Source organism: Equus przewalskii, chromosome 17 (assembly GCF_037783145.1).
Source record: "Equus przewalskii isolate Varuska chromosome 17, EquPr2, whole genome shotgun sequence".
Lineage (NCBI taxonomy): Eukaryota > Metazoa > Chordata > Mammalia > Perissodactyla > Equidae > Equus > Equus przewalskii.
The window spans coordinates 48,808,134-48,826,999 of record NC_091847.1 but is presented as its reverse complement, the minus strand read 5'-3'; the positions used below and the strand labels follow the sequence as shown (position 1 = coordinate 48,826,999).

General features: G+C 42.4%; 1 protein-coding gene across 2 annotated transcripts; it reads right to left on the bottom strand.

Annotated features, from left to right (window-relative positions):
- Window positions 1-886: 886 nt before the first annotated feature.
- Window positions 887-15,989, bottom strand: KLHL23 (kelch like family member 23). Of its 2 annotated transcripts, none has more exons than XM_070580092.1 (4): window positions 15,331-15,989; window positions 13,186-14,400; window positions 9,945-10,097; window positions 887-2,986 (listed from the first exon to the last, which is right to left on the bottom strand). In XM_070580092.1, exons 2-4 carry the CDS (start codon window positions 14,396-14,398, stop codon window positions 2,676-2,678), a joined length of 1,677 nt encoding a protein of 558 aa, XP_070436193.1. In that variant the 5' UTR covers window positions 14,399-14,400; window positions 15,331-15,989; the 3' UTR covers window positions 887-2,675. The 2 variants fall into 2 exon arrangements, with proteins under 2 accessions (XP_070436193.1, XP_008523391.1); XM_008525169.2 differs by lacking the exon at window positions 15,331-15,989 and adding an exon at window positions 14,682-15,004.
- Window positions 15,990-18,866: the final 2,877 nt, after the last annotated feature.

Here is an 18,866-nt window from a genome sequence, read left to right as displayed (position 1 = left end):
ATTGAATGTGAAGACAAAGGTTAATGTGCCTTTAAGCAAGTACCTAGTTGTTGATCCTATTTCAGTTGCAGCTAACAACTAAGACTTGTGAGAAATAGCAACTTTTAAAGTTTGGATACTTAAGAGTTCTCTTAATTAAGTCATGCTTAAAATCATCCCCACGATTTTAATTATTTTGTAAAATACTGTTTGCCCAACCTAAAGCAATGGCTTGCATTCAATTATAGTAAAATACATTTCATTCATACTACAGTGATTTGGAACTTCGGATAATTCTGACAGAAATGTTTACCATCCTTAATCCTTTCTTGTGTGCACAAGGCAATAGCAAAAAATGATTTTACAGAAAATAGGAGCTGCAAATTAAATGCCTCAGATCACAAACTATTTTCAAGATCCTTCAAGCATCTCCAGAATGCTTTTCTGTAAAAATATTTGATACCATCATCCTTCAAAAAAGTATGCTGGATATACAAATGAAGGCTAGACCCTGAGAATACTAAGAATAAGATGTGAGCCATGATTTCAAAACAGCCAAGACATACTATACATATATAAATGATGAATTCCTTAAATGTGACAATGGGAGTTTTACTATGGCTGAAACAGACAGGAAAGAATTCCCAGAAGTTGGACTTGAGTCAAGATTTTATAGGACCTAGAAAAGCTAAAAAAGGGGAAAGTGACTGCAACTGTTCTCATCTATTCCATAAAACAGATCTCTAAAGCACTACTACGCAACATGTTATTGGTCCAGCATTAATTGATCAATGTTCTTGAGAGCAATAAAATAGTCTATAATTCAATTATAGACTGAAAGAGTCTATAATTCAGTTGTTTCACTAGTTCAACTGTCCTTCAACTCAACTGTCCCAAACTCAAGCAGTTTTACCACATATACAGTGATTTATTTATTTTTATTGAAAATACAAAGTAATATTAAAGAAAAACATTTAAATAAATTAAAAATCATTCCATATCCCAGACACTAACACAACGAATTTCAGTTTTGCATATTACCTTACACATGCATAAAGATTTTACAAAGTCACAATCATAGTGTGCATACTATTTTGTACTGTGCTTATTTTACTGACCATATCACAGACACGTCCAAGTTTCTAGTCTTCCAAATAATTATTTTAATGGCAGTATAATACTTTACTATTTTTATTAGCCCACTTTCTTCTTTGACACGTAGATTATTCCTAATTTTTTGCTGTTATATATAATGCAGACAGAAACATCCTCATGTGTTTATCTTCTTTCTGTTTGTTTTATTTTTATATTATTTATGGGGCAAAGATATGGTCACTTTTACGGCTCTTCTATGTAGTACCACACTGCATTCCCAAGGGGTTGTATCAATTTAAAATGCCATCTGAAATGAATGCATTTAAACAGTTTCTTTCTAAAATTTTTTTTAAAAATCAGAAGTGTTAGGTAGTTTTAAACTTCCATATTTAAAGTTAAAAATAATTACTTTCTCTTGAAAAAAATGAAGAGTGTGGATAGATGGTCTAACAGGTGACTAAAAATTTAGATGAGTTAACTCAAGCATTGCTTCCCATCTCGTCTCAAGTTATGGCGCACCTGGAGAGTGATGTTGTAGGCACAGTGGGGAAAATGGACAAAGGTGTTTCTTGCCCAGAAGCTCCAGCCACCCAGAACACCTCTGGCCACCCCAAGGGTCACGGGGATCCATATCTAGGCATACCTGTGACCCAAAGTGCCCCTCGGCCTGAGTCAGGAAGCCCAAGAGGAGAGGCTAAGTGACTCATTCCAAGTCACAAAATCTAGTTAGTGGCAGAGCTGGGAAATGAATGCAAATTTCTTCTCATCAATGCATTTTCTACTATATCACAACTCTTCTACATGCTTGCTGGCTCTAAAATTCAACTGTATATGCAGACATAGATCTATACTTAAGAATAAAGAGGATTTTCTAACATGCTTAAGCTAAAGACTCCTTAACCAGCAATTTACAGCAAAGCTAAAACTTAAAAATAGCTCTCAGCAACAGCAAATGTTTGACTATTTCCTCTGCAACTTTTCAGATTTGCCATTCTTTTAAATTTACTTTGTAAACTCTGAACAGTAATAATCTTCTGCACAGTATCTTCTATATCTCTGGTAGTCAGTAAATAAAGAATAACAATAAATTATACATACTGCAAAGAAAAAAACAAAGTAAGTTCACACACTAAATAACTCTAAAGGTGAAAAAAAATGTTTTTAAAGTGTTGATTTTGTAGAGGTAGAGAAGATTTCCTCCTTACATTTCAAATTCTTTGCTAGCTAATGGAACCTTACTGTACACTATCTATTACATTACAGGGTCATAAGAGACATTTCATTCCACAGAATGATTCTGACCTACACCCAGTGTTGATGCTACCAGGAGAAAAAATTCACTACAAAGGTATTTTACCTTTTACCAAGTATCCAACATTCCATATCACCTTTGAAAAGCAGAGATTAAAGGTGTTAACCCTACTGATTCAATTGTAAAGATACATAAGATTTTTCTTGACCATTAATCACTGGCTTGGGGTGTAGACTAAGAATTTACCTATTATGTGCCAGGCCCCAAAGCAAGTAAGGGACTCCAAACCCTGCATTCTTTTTTACTACACCCTGAAAGAGTGACTACTTGGTCATTTCTATGGATTCAATCAGACGTTATACACACAAACACATCCGTGGGACCGCATGGCACTTGGAAGGTTACCCACTATTTCCCACTTATTAAGATCTGGATCATATTTCTCAATGCTCTGAAGATATGTTCCCTTCGAGTAGGAATATCCTCCAGTGACATAAATACATCCATTCATGATGACGGCACCACACTCCATCCTCCTCTCCATCATGGGCGCTATCTCTCTCCATTCATTTTGTTCAGGGTCATAGCATTCCGTGATTGTAGTTTGTCCACCAACCAGATAGAGCTTATTTTCAAATGGAACTGAACACAATCCATATTCTATTAAAAAGAAAAAAGCAAATTTTTCTTCAGATAACAAACAAAAGAGATACTTCAGTTTAGTGATGTAATAATCCTTTACAATTTATCGTATGAAAATAGAGTAGTCGTGACATTTTGATTCCAGCACACACTATTGCAACTGAGCCTTAAATTCCATTCCTTCTCACCTGATTCAGATTACCTGTCCCGTCATTCTCTCTTAGGTCATCCTTAAACTGGCTTTGCAGAATGTCAGGGATGAACTCATCCTCAGACCACTACCCTTCTGGGAATTTCCCAAAACACTTTTTTTTTTTTTTTTGGTGAGGAAGATTGGCTCTGAGCTAACATCTGTTGCCAATCTTCCTCTTTCTGCTTGAGGAAGATTGACCCTGAGCTAACATCTGTGCCAATCTCCCTCCATTTTGTATGTAGGATGCTGCCGCAGCATGGCTTGATGAGCAGTGCGTAGGTCTGTGCCCAGGATCTAAACCCATGAACCCTGGGCTGCTGAAGCAGAGCACATGAACTTAACCATTATGCCACCAGGCAGGCCAACAGACATCTTTTATATTACACCTATGTGTAAAAGATGGTAGCAGTAGAGTTCCTCTGACACAAACATACTAGGTGACTGGTGTAGGTTCCTTCAGGTCTTAGCAGCTATCCCGGTAACCAGTGGCAACGTGTAGTGTCTGCTGCCACAGATACGACATGGATTACCTTGCTTGTCTCTCTCACACCGCTGGTCAAGTTAAAGACACAAGAAGTTAGAAAAACCCACAACCAGATTAGTGGGAAACTACAGTCTATGATCTTAAGAAGCCGTGAGAGGTGCTCAAAGGCAGAGGGCCGCTGTGTGAGGCCTGTCTCCCACAGCTGGGAGTCTGCCTCTAGGGGGTCAGCCTTTCAGGCTGTTTTAATTTTTCCCTTTTTATCTATCTCCCCCTCCACATCCAAACCTGCCGGCTCTTCAAGGCACCTGGATCGTGTGCAACTTCACTTCCTCTCTCTTCTTCCCAGTGCTATGACTAGCGTGAGGCAAGTGAGGCGTCTAGAGTCCCAGACAGAAGCAGGCTCTCCCGCTCTGAGTGACTCCAATTCTGTGCCTCAAGCGGCTCCCTTGCTCACTCTAGTCCCCGCCCTGGTTCTTCCATGCCCCCATTTCTAACATCACTACTAGCCTGTGAGTTCATTCTCTGGAAATATCAACCACAAGATTACACTTAGGGGCCGGCCCCTTGGCCGAGGGGTTAAGTTCACGCGCTCTGCTTCAGCGGCCCAGGGTTTCGCTGGTTCGGAGCCTGGGTGCGGACATGGCACATGCTCATCAAGCCATGCTGAGGCGGTGTCCCGCGTGCCACAACTAGAAGGACCCACAACTAAAATATACAACTATGTACTGGGGGGATTTGGGGAGAAAAAGGAAAAATAAAATCTTAAAAAAAAACAAAAAGATTACATTTAAATGCTTCTAGCTGCAGACCTGAAGGAAGAGCAGGATTTGTCAGTGGCACTAATACTACAGCTAATAAATGAAGATTTAGCTTGCCATCGCTGAGCTGTTCCTTCTGCCTGGAAGTCTCTTCTTTTCCCAGGTGTTTGCACAGCTGCCTCCTCCTTGTCATTCAGGTCTCATCTTACTGTCATCTCCTCAGAGGGGCATTCCCTGACCATTCAACCTCAAGTGGCCAGTCAGGCATCTGTACCACAACACCCTATTTTAATTCTCTCTGCGGCACTTCTCATTATCTGATATGTTTCCTGTTTACTGTCTCTCTCCCCCTTCTAACAGTGCAGGAACTGTGTCCTGCCCATCACTCCATTCCCAACTGGAGAATGGCGAGTGTCTGGCACCTTGTAAGGACTCAGTAAATGTATGCTGGATCCACAAATCAGCTGTACCTTGTATCCTCTGCACCCAAACGTGCGCTCCTATTATTTTGTGGAAGAAAAGCTTCTAAGCCTCACCTTAGAAAGAGATAATGTACAATCAGAAATGTGATTTCCCCTTAAGTATGGAAGACAAATTCTTATCATTAAAGTTCTTGTTATCTAGGTTCGGAAGGCTAAGAAAAGGTCTCAGAAGATGGGCATTTTTGTTGAGTTCACATACTGTTATTCTTAAGTTTCTGACATCCAAGAAAATAGGAATTCTTCCACCTCTGAAAAACCCATTCGTTACTTTACAGTTATATATTTGTCGAATTTTTATAGGATTTAGTTCTTTCAAGTACTTGTGAAATATTGTTTATATAAATTATATGAGTTATTCCATCAAATGGTTATTGTGAAAATTAATGATGATTCAAAAATCCTATTAGTGTAAGTGATTCAACAATGAGCTTACTAGGCTTTCCTTAAATTATTCAAAATTTACAAAAAAACCCTCCAATTTGGAGTCTTAGTTAAGAGAGGAGTTTAAAATAAAGTGATTCCTGATATTTGTCCCCGTTACGCAAATATAACATAATCTTCTGTTACTGTTGATGGCAACTTTTTCTTCCTCAGCTGTAACTGCCTTTTTTCTTGCTGGTCACTCTGCGAAGCTGCTGAGACTAAGAGACTGTGTCTTGTTTATTGAGCTCCTAGCACTGCGCATCACACGCAGGAAGCCCTCAGCAAATATCTGTTGGACAAATGAATGAGTGACCAATTTTAAAGCAAGCATGGGAACGGCACCATCTGTCACGGCTCAAAGAGTTTACACACAAATATTCACTATAAACATATGGCAGTCTGGATTCAGCGTCACGTGAGTGATAGGAACAAAGCCATGTCGGGATTCAGACACAACTGTAATATTTTCAGGTATTCAATACCTACCGAAATGACTTAAAATTTTTTTCCTAAGTTTTTTCTCATTGAAAAGACCTGTAAAGTTTATCTAACCTAACTTCCTTACTTTACTGGAAAGTAAGACCCAGCAGCTTAAGCCACTGCCCAAGAACAGGCCAGTAAATAAATGGCAGAGCCAGGAAAGAACTCTCCCCATTTGACGCAGCTGTCCACGGCTTTTTCTCCTTCGTCACTTACTGCTGCTTTCCTGTTCTTCACACACTCTTCTTCCTCAGCTCATCCCTTAACTAATGCTGTTTCCCAAGATTCTGTCCTTGGCTGTACTGTTGGTCCCACCTTCCTAAGGCATCTCATTCATCCTCACAGACAAAGCCATCCTCTCCAAGCAAACAACCTCAGATCTCCATATTCACCTGCTTCTTCCTCCTGAGTTGCGGACCCCTGTCTCCCATTGCTTGCCGGACAGCTCGTCTGGGTTATCCAACTAGTCCTTCAAATAGAACTATAAAACTGCGCTCATCATCTCTCCTCTTCTCCCTTCCTACTGGCTGCTCCTTCCATGCTCCCCATCCTCCCAGTCAACCAGCCAGAGACCCTGGTCGACTGTCAACTCCCTTCTCTCCCTCATCTTCTATCCACAGTAGCAATTACTACCAATTCAATCGATGTTGAATCTACACCATTCCTCACATCTGCCCATTTTCTACTCCTACCACCTCAGGCTTTCAGTATTTCTCACCTGGTTTATTACAATAGTTTCAGCCGATCTCCTTGCCGTCTTTCTCCCAATCTATTCTAAAAGGAGCTCTCTTCTTAAAACTGGAACTGATCACACATCACCCCCTTGCTCTGAAGCCTTTGATAGTTCTCCATTTTTTAAATTCTCCTGACTGCCATTCAAAGCCCTCAACCGAACTCTGCCATCGAATCTCTCATTCTACCCTCTTACCTCTCATTCATCCATATCTACTTCCAGGTACTGTAATAAATCTGGAACTTTCCCTTCTGCCTTCCATTATTGGCTACCTTTCTGCCAGAAAAGCCTGTCTCAAAAACTACCTTCCTTAATAGCAGCCATTCTTTCAGGCCTAAATCATAAGAGCCTACTCCTGGAAGCCTTCTAAGATTGCCAGATTCCCCTTAATTAGCTTCAAGCTCTCTCTGCCCTCAATTTCAATAGCACTTATTTGTGAGACTGTCTTGTATTCCCACTATGTATGTATATTTGCTACTAGATCCTGAGTTCCTGTGGCAGTGGAGACTAGCTCTTAATCATCTCTGTGTCTTACATTATAACTAGAATGGTATCTTCCCCCCAAGGTAAGGAATCAATAAATGTTATATTGAATTTAATGGAATTATAGTCCTCTGTTTTTCAGCTATACAAAGCTCCCACCCTTAAGGCATTAAGACAAAAGATAACATTTATGTTACCTTTAAAAATAATAGCAGTCATTTCTTTGCAGTCTAAGCTACGTATCTATAAGAGAGACTCAAGACCGACATTTTACGTTCCTCTGGAGGTGTTCCTAAAAAGCATAAGAAGCGCATACCTTGCTATAATTCAGAGGATATAGATCCAAATGCCTTCCAGGGCTAAGGAGATGATAGACTAGCTGAACGAAGCAGGCTGGGGTAAGACAAACAATAACACAGGCCCCCTGGGGCTGTGATGTGATGGGAATGGGAGAGACTGTGGTGAGACAGAGCATACCAGACTCATCTAAAGGGGACGACTACATGGCCACAGTGATTGCTGCCAGGAAGCAGTATGATCCAAAGCTGCCAGATCTTCCAATTTTTCTAAAAGCCAGAAATCATGATTTTTATTTGAAATCTCCTGGATTTAAAATATTGGTAACATGCCAGTTAAACAATATTTAAACACTGTAAGAGCCAACCAGAACATAGCATGCAGGGTGCTAATTTGATACCTTTGTTTCTTAAATTATGTCAGGGAAAAGTCCAATGTAAATCAAAATTTTACAAACGGAATTATCTGTTCCCCCTGATTTGTACTGTAATTTAATATTTATTTCTGATTGATTTTTCAATTTGCCATGGCTTTTCAAACTTTGGCTTAAGTCTCACTGTCTTTTAGACTCTTTTTCAAGCAGTTAACAAGTTATACACAACTTGAATATGTTAGGGGACATTTATTTCTAAAGGAACCACTTTATGAAATATGTTAAAATTTGTAATGTAAATAACTGCCCTCTCATTTGTTAATCTGACTTTTCACATACTGGATTTTCTTCGTAAACCTAAGTCAGAGTAATATCTAACTCATAAGGTTAACATGAGGATCAAATGAGATAACAGTGTAGTTGTGAAGAGCATGGCCTCCCAGCCAGACTGCCTGGATGTGAACCCCACCTCTAACAAGCACTGGCTGGCTGACCTTGGACAATTAATTTACTCTCTCTGTGCCTCAGTGACCTGTAAAATGAGATCATAGTAGTACCCAGCTCACAGGATTGTTGTGAGATTTAGATGAATACATGTAAAATTATTGGAATAGTCAGTGCCTGGCACATAATTACTGAATAAATAGGAGTTATTACTCAATATGAGCTGTTATTATTACTCTCTGTTATAATTTCATTGGTCATAACAGAAAGTGGTGGGGAGTCTGAGATAATACATCTGGGTTACTAGGAGACAGAAGGCTACCCATTCCATGATGTCTTCAGAGCCAGGACAGCCTGCAGCTGAAGTTTCTTCTTATGCAAAGCCCAGGGCACATGGAGATGCAGCACTGGATTCAGGTGTGGCCCGCCTGAACCGTGAGATGACATACACGATGTACGGCTGGAAGGAGCTGCGCTGGTCAAAGCAGGAGAGCCTGATCCCGTAAGGAAAGGCAGACCGCTTACGGGTTCTAGCACAAGTTACGCATCAGACTGCCTGAATTTGAATCCTGGTCTACCACTTCCAAACTGTGTGACCTTAGCAAAGCCACTTATTCTTTCTAAGCCTCCATTTCCAAATATGTAAAACGGGGGTAAACAATACCTATTCACAGGGTTGTAGTTAGAATTTAAGGTAATAGCTCATGCAAAATGCTTAGTCAGTACACGACCTATGGAAAGGGCTCAAGAAGGTCAGCTATTATTACTACTCTCAGATGGTTCAAGCTTGTGAATTTCAATTACACTCTCCATGACCCACACAGGAGCCTGATGCTATATGGAAAATGACTCAAAGTAGTATGGTGATATGGTGATATGAACCTTTCCTAATGCAGAAAACTTAAACATGTGGCATAACCGTTAGAGGCTATAGCTCATGCTTCCCCCTGAGCTCTCCACAAAGAGACAGGCCAAAGAATAAAACACACCACAGAAGGCAGGCCATTCCTGTGGGCACACAACACATCGGCTTTATGACTTAAAGTAAGGCCAACACAGGGCCCTGCACATTGTAGGAGTGAGTGCTCAATAGTTATTGAAACCCAGAAAGAACACGCTTCTAAAAGAGGAAACCATCTCCTGTAGAACTGAATCGACAGGTACCCTTTCCGACAACTTGACATAGTGCTTTTTAACTGTCTATAAAAACAGAGTTTTACATAATGTGTGCAAATGAAAGAAAGCACATAACAAAGGAATAGGAAACATAAAAAAAGAATCTAAGTGAAAAAAATTTAAGAAACTACCACTTTTAACCCCACAGGCTTAAAATGTGTGTTGTGTAAAGACACCAGGGAAAGTATTTGCAGATAAGATCTAATCAGACTAATCTAATTGTGATAGTTGTTAGATGGACATAGATATTCTGAGCCTTTTAATTACACCCATGTAGGCGGCCAGCCTGGTGGTGCAGCGGTTAAGTGCACACATTCCACTTCAGCGGCCAGGGGTTCGCCAGTTCACATCCTGGGTGTGGACACGGCACTGCTTGGCAAGCCATGCTGTGGTAGGCATCCCACTGATAAAGTGGAGGAAGAAGGGCACAGATGTTAGCTCAGGGCCAGTCTTCCTCAGCAAAAAGAGGAGGATTGGCAGCAGATGTTAGCTCAGGGCTAATCTTCCTCAAAAATAAATAAATAATAATAATTAAACCCATGTATAGTCTACTATACATTTAGCATTTTCTATTTCTGGCCCCTTTTACCCATCTCTTACACTGATAAGCTGTATCACAACATGTACTATTTGAGACAGTATTTTGTTACCTGGATGTGGACTGGAAGTGATGAGGCTCCATTCGTTGATATCCGAATTGTAACTCTGGACCTTGTCATAGGTGCAGCTTCCTCTGTAGCCACAGTGGCCACCAATCACGTAGATAACTTCATGTAAGACACAGGCAGTAGCATTTCCCACACCTGTGTGTTAATTAAAATCACATCTTCAGATTGATCTTTCACTCTGTTTTGCAATGAATACTGGGCTAAGTTTATTATTGTTTTTGTCATTACTGTTAGCAGATACAAGGCATTGTGCTAGGTGCTATGAGAGATAAAAGAACGAAAAAGAAAGGCTCCTTGCACTCTTTTAAAAGAGGGTGAGACATTTACACAACTAATTAGAACACAGGGAACAGAACTACTGTGAATGTTCAGAGCAAGGAGACATTGCTTTTGACTAGGGAAACCACGGCAGGTGGTGGCAGAATTTGACCTGGGCTTTAGTAGGTAGGACTTTTGCAGGTAGAGGTGAAAGGAAGCCATACTAAGCAAGGGAAAGGCAAATGCAAAGGCTAACTGGGCCATGCCAAGTAGTCCATTTTGATTCCGACACACCGGAAGGAAAGGTGGCATACCTGGGTCTGTCATGTGGGAATTAAAGCTGGCATGGTAAGTTGAAGCCACATGGCAAAGGATCCTGATGCCCAACTAAGAAATCTAGACATAATTCAGCAGGATTTTTAAGGTTTTTAAACAGAGGAAGGGAGGGACTACAAAGGTGGAAAGGTAGAATTGGTCAGGTGCCAAGTGTTGAGGGCCTGATTTAGAAGGGGCCTTGGCTATGGAGGGGAGGGTGCAGAGGAAAGAGACACAAGTAGAATAGACAAGCTTGATGACCGACTGCATCAGAGACAGCTGAGGTCCTGAGCTTGGAAAATGGGGAACCACTGATGCCATAGAAAAATGAGGAGGAGGAAGAGGAAATGGGTTTAGCAGGAGAAGAAGAGAGGACGAAAGAGCATGAGGCTCATTTTAGTTGCAAATATCAGTTTAGTCTTTCAACCAACTTTTACTTAGCACTGTTACATGCGGGGTACAGTTCAATCTCCTTGTTCATTTCTACCCTAAAACAAAAGTGAGTTTATAAGCAGGGTAGTCATGATGAAGGAAAAAAAAATTAGGAGTTCCTAAACAGCTAAGGATTTATTTCTTCTCTGTACATCCCTAGACCAAAAAAAGGAAATGAATTTGAAATTTGACTCTACTCAGTTTAAGTTTTCATTACAGGGAAAGCTGCTAGTTCACTTCAAGACTACAGAATAAAACAAAATGGGAAACACAATGTTATCCTTTCTACAGAAAAATGGGAACCTCAAAGTTCAGTGTGAGTCTACCGTCAGAACCAGTACTAGCCAAAACTGCACATAACTGACCAAGTGTCACCTTCCCCTGGGATGATTAGATATAATCAGGAATCAAAACTTCAAGTTAAAAGTAGAAAACTTCGGAATGTCAGACCCAGCTGGGAGGTGGGGAAGACTTTGGCATATGAGGGTCTCCCGATCCACTGAGGTTAAGGCAAGAACACAAGTGGCTTTCTTTCACAGTGGCTACACCACGGCAGCATTTTTTCAGCAAGCATTGTTTCAAATACAGTTTAAAAATTTTTAGTAAGGTCATAAACTTCCCTCCTCCAAGAAATATACTCTAAACTACAAAACCACTGAAACTATTATCTCATTATTAAGAAGCAGAGGAAGAAATGTATCCAGGTTTACAATAGCTGCTAAAATGTTTGAACTTTCCCGTGTCTTTCATCGCAGAGGAGTCAGATGGGACATTCTGAACTAGCCTGGAGAGGGGACTGGGAATCAGTAAGTGGGAGTCAAGCTCAGGCAGAGTGGAAAAGCCAAGCAGCAACAGCAGCGGGCTTTAAGCCACTTTCTCCCACCCTACCAACTACTGCTGAAACTTCAGGGATGCAGGAGAGTGGTCGTGATTTAATGTGAAAGATATGGCTGCCCTATCAAAGCCATGTTGTTGTATAATGACAGTCATGACAATAACGCCTAACACTTACTGAGTGCTTACTCTGTGCCAGACACTTTTCTAAGCACTTCACACGCATACATTCATTTAGACCTCTCAAAACCTAAGCTACGTAAGCTTGTCACCCCCATTGTACAGATGGCAAAACTGGGGCACAGGGAGATTATCTGCCCACACTCACTAGCAAGTAAGTGGAAGGCTAGGATTTGGATCCAGGCAGTTTGCCTTCAGAAGCAGTGTGCCTGATCACAAGACCATTGCTGCTTCTCAGGCTTCCTGCTTGTCATCCAAGGATCATATTGGGTCAGATTCCCAGACCAGGTCAGATTCCCACACCCTCACTAGTGTGAAAAAAGAAACAGAAAGGCCTGGGAAGAAACATTTGGGATAGAATGACACAAATCTGGTAACCTACCAGTTTTTGTGCAACTCTCCAGGATGAATGAATAAGTGTAATTAAATAAGATTCCACTTAACTTTTTTTCTCGTAGGAGGGAGGGAGAGCAAGGCTAACAGTACCAAACAGCAGAAAATACAGTGTTTATCAGATAGATATTGAGACCCAATAGTGTGCCCGGCTGTGTGGGCCGCATGAGGGAGAGTACGGGATCTGCCCCTCTCCTCTCCCCTATGAGACAAGACTTGAATCAAAAAAGCAAAGGCTATTTGTTTCTGAGAGAATGTTTTTGAGAGAAAGTAATTTGTTACACCCTATGGGATCAAATCTTTCAAGGTTTTAATGAAAGACCTTTTAAAAGAGAGAGAATCAGATGATGAGGGGAAAAAAAGCTAAACATTTAAAAGCAGAATTTAAAAGGGTTCAATTTCAAGAGCAAGCCAAAAAATAAATAAACATTACCTAATAAAACTACCCAGCTTTCTCTCTTCATTTAGCCTTTGACTTAAATATAAATTCTTAAGCCTTGAAGCAAGATTGAGGCCCCAAACAGGCTGTAGAGTAAGTAGAATGAATTATACTATTTTCACATATAAACGATATTTCTTTTCTAGCCTGAGTAATGTACTCTAATTACATAACTCTCAGAAAAGTTGGGGACTGCTATACTATATTTTTACTCTGAACACTCTGTGCAACATTATTTGTAGAATCCCCAACAGTTCCTAGATAGCTTTCCAAAGTGATAAATTCTTTTAAAAATTATTTGCAAGAGAAGTGAGACCGTTGGCCCAACCTCGAACACCTAAAGAATATAGAATAAAGATAATCTGCACTTACCTTTAATCATGTTTGCAATAGGAATCCATTTCTCTTTTAATGGATCATAGAACTCAGCCTCTTCTGCTGGAGCTCCCTTTCTGTAACCACCTAAAGCATAGACACAGCCACCCAAGGTGACTGCACAGTGGTAATACCTGGCATTGAGCATTGGCAAGCCTTCTGTCCATTCATCACTTTCACTGTTATAGATCCACACAGTGTCAAGAGCTTCTATGTTATCCGTCCTGTAACCCCCGGTTACATAAATGTTGGGTCCCAAACACGTAACACCATAGCTCTCCCTAGTATAATCTGGTATTTCTGCTCCCTGAATCCAAACATTTGTCAAAGGATCCCATATGTGAACCTCTGATAAAGGATGCCAGTAATAGCCTCCAATGATATACATTGTGGCAGTGGACCTCTGGGAAATCTCTTTATGCATGGGATTCAAAGCATTGTATATTAGAGATCGTATCTTATTTTCAGTTAGGAGGCAGCTTCTTTGAAGGCCTAAAGCTGTTTTTAAATACACTGGATCTATATCTATGTTGACATAGCTTAGCAGATTATATAGGCATTCAATTCGATTTTCTACATCATGAGCAGTCCACTTAATAACTGGCTCTATGATAGCTTCTTCTTTCCAAACACTGAGATTCTTTCTGGATAAGATAAAGAGAAACTTTTCAAGGCTGATTTCCAGAAATTCTTCTTGTTGCCATACTTCCTTAAACCTTGAACACAGAATTCTTCGCGATTCCTTCTCTAGTTCTGGACACACGTGAAATTCTGCAAAGGAGTGCATTCCAATACAATTATCGATATCTAGGTGCCTGACCAAAAACTGCTCACAAGCTTTCTTTACTGAAAGGAACTGTAGCAGATCTGCTGCTTCAAGCAGGCTTTGAACATTTCTTTTAGTTATTTCAATTTGGGAAGTGTATGCGTAATTTACAAGGCCTTCCAAAATATCATGGTGAATGCCAGAGATCTTTATTTTATTTTTAAATTTTTCTTTCATGTCAGCTGTGAACATTGCCTTAAAATAATTGCTACAAGCAGCTAAAACAGCTCGGTGACAATGGAAGATTATGCCTGAAGGACACTGAAGGGTAATATCAGTAAATAATCCATCCAAGTAAAATGTTCTGAATGCATCCAGAAAATCCACTGGATGCGCTGAATCCTTGAAAAGGTAAATATAATCCTCTTGTCCTTTTAAAGCCATGGCTGCAATAAATATGAAACAATAAACGTGTTTTCAATTTTGCGTATTACCTCAAATAACCAAGGCTAAATATTCCAATCATTATAAGGACTCATCAGCATTGAATATACTCCAAAACTAGACAAGTTCAACATTCTAAGCAACAAATGCAAAATGTGGATAGACTATTTCGTAATTTATATGACGCTCAATTTAAATTCAGGGTAGCTCGGACGCGAAACGAGGCCCCCGGATTTTTCAGCAGTCCTTTCGAGAAGAAATACTGATTTGCTACCCCACTCACTCAGTCTCTGCAATCCGCCCGGAGCTGGCGGTCCGAGAGGGATCCCACACTTGGCAAACCAAGAGTCTGAGGGGTCACCCCACTCGAGGCTGGACCTTGGCCGTCTGGGCTTGGCCCCAATTCAACCTTTTTCTCTAGCTCTGTCTCCCTTTCAAGTCGCATGGAGATGCCAAGAAAGGGACGATCGAAATAGAACTGCACAGGAAGAAATCTCGGAAAAGGGAAACCTCGTGCCTTTCTGCTTCGGAAGGAGAGAAAGCAGAGGGGCCCGGTCGCGGCCGCTCCATCCCCGGCGCCCTCCCTCGCGGTCGCCGCAGGGGTTTCCGCGCTCCCCGCGCCCGGGCCCCCGGCTCGGGTTCCCGCCCGGAGACCGCCCCGCCCCGGGGCCTGGCGAGGGGACTCGCCTCGAGGGCGCCGCGCGCCGCCCGCCCGGCCCGGTGCCCGCGTCCCTCTGCCCCGGGACGTGCACAGGTGTGGGGAGGGCGCCGCTGGCTGCCCTGCGCGCGGCCGGGCCCGGCGCCCGCGCGGCCATTGTCTCCGCGCCTCTGCCGCGGCCCCCTCGGGAGGCGGCGCGGCCTCGGTCTCCCGCGCCCGGCCCCGCTCGCTCCCCGCTGGCTGGCCTCGAGCGGCGGCTCCGGCCCGCACCTACCTCGGGCGGCGGCTTCGGGACGCGGGGTGGCCCGCGGGCTAGCGGCGAGCGGGGGCGGGGGCGCCTCCGGACCCTCTGACCATCTTTGGAAGAGGCGCGGCGGAGGCTGCCTGCTAGTGCAGCTCCAGCCCACAGCGGCTCCTATTTTGGTGCCCGGCTGCTCCCGCCTCCAGCCGAACAGCCCCCCGCGCGGCCTGGGCCGGGGCCACTCGCGGGAACTCCCGGGTGGCGGGCCGCGCTGCGGGCAGGGGCGAGGCGGGCGGCGGTTCCCCCGCAGCAGGTGGGACGGCTGCCCCGAGGAGACCGCCCGCGCCGCTGGCTTGCCCCTCTCTTCTTGGCTCTGTCTCTCTCTCTCTCTCTCTCTCTCTCTCTCGCCGCCACCGGCCCCCCTTACCCCCCGCCCCGCGTTTTCGCTCTGGACAAACTCTCTAAGTCCTGAATTAGGAACCTATACGGAGACTGGGAGGGGGTGCGCTTTTTTGCCTCCTTCAGTAGCTCTCACTAGCCCAGGCCCTAATGGAGAGCTGGAGAGGAAAGTGTGGAGAGAATGCAGCAAACCTAGAGGTCTGGGGGTGAGGTTGCCTTCAAAATGCTAGAAGTAGCTGCCGCTTTCCCACGAACGCCATCCCGCCTCCAGCAGAGCACTCAGGAGGGAGTCCTTGGGGCTGATTTGCACACTATGGGTTAACCTAGAAGCTTTGAGAAAAATTGGGAACAGCCAGGGCCAAGGATTCAGGTTACTGTATTTAGAAGAGAGTAGATGGAAGGAGCAGACTCCAGTCTTTCTTCATGGTGATATCCAGTCGGATCACATAAAGATGTCCATGTGCCTTACAATAAAGTTCATTTTCTTGTTCTAGCAAAAGCCAGTATCAAGTATTTTCATTTATCATTCATTCATTGATTTGCAAGATTTTATTGAGTGCCTGATGGGACTGGTAATAGAGCAGTGAAAGATGGTCCACAGCTCTCATGGAGCTTCAGTCCAGCCGCCTTAAGGGAGGAAGGAGACCAGGATGAAAGGAACACCAGGGCCCCAGTGTGTCTCTCAGAGTGTCATCTAAGGGACAGAATATACAAATGGACAATGGTCACACCATATATGACAACAGAACTCCCAACCACGTAAGAAGCACAGGAAGCCAAACCACAGCCTCTGCAGCAGTTGGACCGGAAGAATGAGGACTTGGTCAACGACTGCCAACTTCCCTATTTTTACCCCTACTTCCAACTCAGGACCAACCAGAGAAAGCCAAATATGCTCCCCAAATCCATCACATAAAATGCTCGCTGCTTCTCGTAGCCTGCTGCCTGCTCTCCCAGGGCAGCAACCTCCAATCAGAGCGCACCTGAGACCTTCCCTTTTTTTTCACTTTTATAAAGCTTTCCCATTCCCCTGCCTGCCTTCAATAAGCGATGGTGGTGAGCTCGCAACAGCAAGATCTGAATAAATAGCATCTGTTTTTTCTCATTTGGGTGGTTTTAGTTTAGTTCCACGTCAGACCATCGCAATTGAGTTATGTGGGATGCTGGTTATGCGGCACCCCTCAAACACTACCACCGCCCAGACTTCTCTGGGGTGGAGACCTAGGAATTTGTAACCAAGGGCATTAGGTGATTCTTTTGCACAGCAGAGGAAAGTATGTTGGACCCAAAATGGAAGGAAAATTAAAGATTTACTATCTCAACATCTGGTAAACAGTTCAGCACGGAACAAAAGTATATGAGATTTAGTTTCAGGCTTAAGATTCATCTCTGCCACTTGTCTAACAACCTTCTCTGATCCTTAGTTTTCTGATCTGTAAAACACAGAAAATATCAGTACTTTCTCAACCTAGCATAAGGTTATTGGAAAGATAAAACTACAAATGTGAAAGCACTTGGTATGTGGTATATAAAAGTTAGCTTTATAAGCAAAGGATATTTACATTTCTCCATCACAGCCTCAATTCGGAAATTAGTATCTTAACATTTCTTCAAAAAATTATGAACTTTGAGGGGCTGGCCCCGTGGCCAAGTGGTTAAGTTCGCGCGCTCCGCAGCAGGCAGCCCAGTGTTTCGTTAGTTCGAATCTTGGGCGCGGACATGGCACTGCTCATCAGACCACGCTGAGGCAGCGTCCCACATGCCACAACTAGAAGGACCCACAACGAAGAATACACAACTATGTACCGGGGGGCTTAGGGGAGAAAAAGGAAAAAATAAAATCTTTAAAAAAAAAAAAATTATGAACTTTGTAGTTAATTGTAATTACAGACAGTTTGTCCTTCATAACTGATAGTGCTGTTATTATTGGTATTATCATTCTAGGACACAATTGTGACCGATCGAGGATGAGGCATTCTTTCCATGTTTGTCAGTGAAGTGAGGAGATGGCTGTTTGTGGCTATGATAGCAAATTTGATGTATAGAAAATATTATAGGCTTTGCCTAACTCAAAGTAGGGGCTTCTAGAATCATAATGGCATGTGTTAAATGATTCTTGAATAATAGAATTCACTATATTGTCAATTATGCAGAGTTATTTCAGATTGCTGTAGAGACAACTAAAACTTTTGCTTCCATTGCCTGATATTCTCTGGTTGTGAATTATTGTGTAAAAATGTATGTCAGTTATATGTCAATTATATCTCAATTTTAAAAAGACGAAAACAAAGCGTTTATCAGTATATATTAGACTGCTTCAAGTTGCCAAGAGCAGTTCCTCTTTACCACATGCGTTATCAAAGAGACCACTGCAAATGCTAATAGATTTGATGCACTCAGAAACATATAATTAGCATTCATAAGTTAAATAAATTAATGACACTGTTCAAGAAAACAAATGTGCCATCTGTGAATCTAAGTCTTAAGGGAATAAAGAGCCACCACAGAGATGAGACGTAAATGACTCTTGGCAGATACTGAGCTTGGCATGGCATTAGATGCTTTTTGACATCACGCTTCACTTTTCAACAGACTCTTGGTTTCTACTTTTTTTTTTTTGAGGAAGATTAGCCCTGAGCTAACTGCTGCCAATCATCCTCTTTTTGCTGAGGAAGACTGGCCCTGAGCTAACATTCAAGCCCACCTTACTCTACTTTTTATATGTGGGACGCCTACTACAGCATGGCGTGCCAAGTGGTGCCATGTCTGCACACAGGATCCAAACCAGCGAACCCAGGCCGCCGAAGTGGAATGTGTGAACTTAACCACTGTGCCACCGGGCTGGCCCCAGACTCTTGGTTTCTAAATATAACTATTTTTATTTATGTTTTTACCTTATTAGTACATCTTTCCACTAAGTACAACTGTGTTATTAAATGATATGCTAATTGTGATATCATTATTGGCAATATCACATCGATGTAATAAATGGTGGGTATTACATTGCTGTGTAAATGGTGGGTATATACAGAAATTTTGAATACTTCATTTACATAATGAATTAAGTTGCTGCTAAGTAAAAAAATAGTAGGTATAATTTATAAGGCCACCGCGTACAGCTGTGTAAGTTGTGCAATGCACGATTCCAGTTCATTCTACTCAAGTAGAGC

Excerpts from the sequence above, each read along its gene's own strand:
- KLHL23 (XM_070580092.1), bottom strand. The coding sequence starts at position 14,398 with ATGGCTTTAAAAGGACAAGAGGATTATATTTACCTTTTCAAGGATTCA. Across the intron at positions 10,098-13,185 it reads TATTGCAAACATGATTAAAG|GTGTGGGAAATGCTACTGCC; the intron begins GTAAGTGCAGAT and ends ATTAACACACAG. Across the intron at positions 2,987-9,944 it reads CACTTCCAGTCCACATCCAG|AATATGGATTGTGTTCAGTT; the intron begins GTAACAAAATAC and ends TCTTTTTAATAG.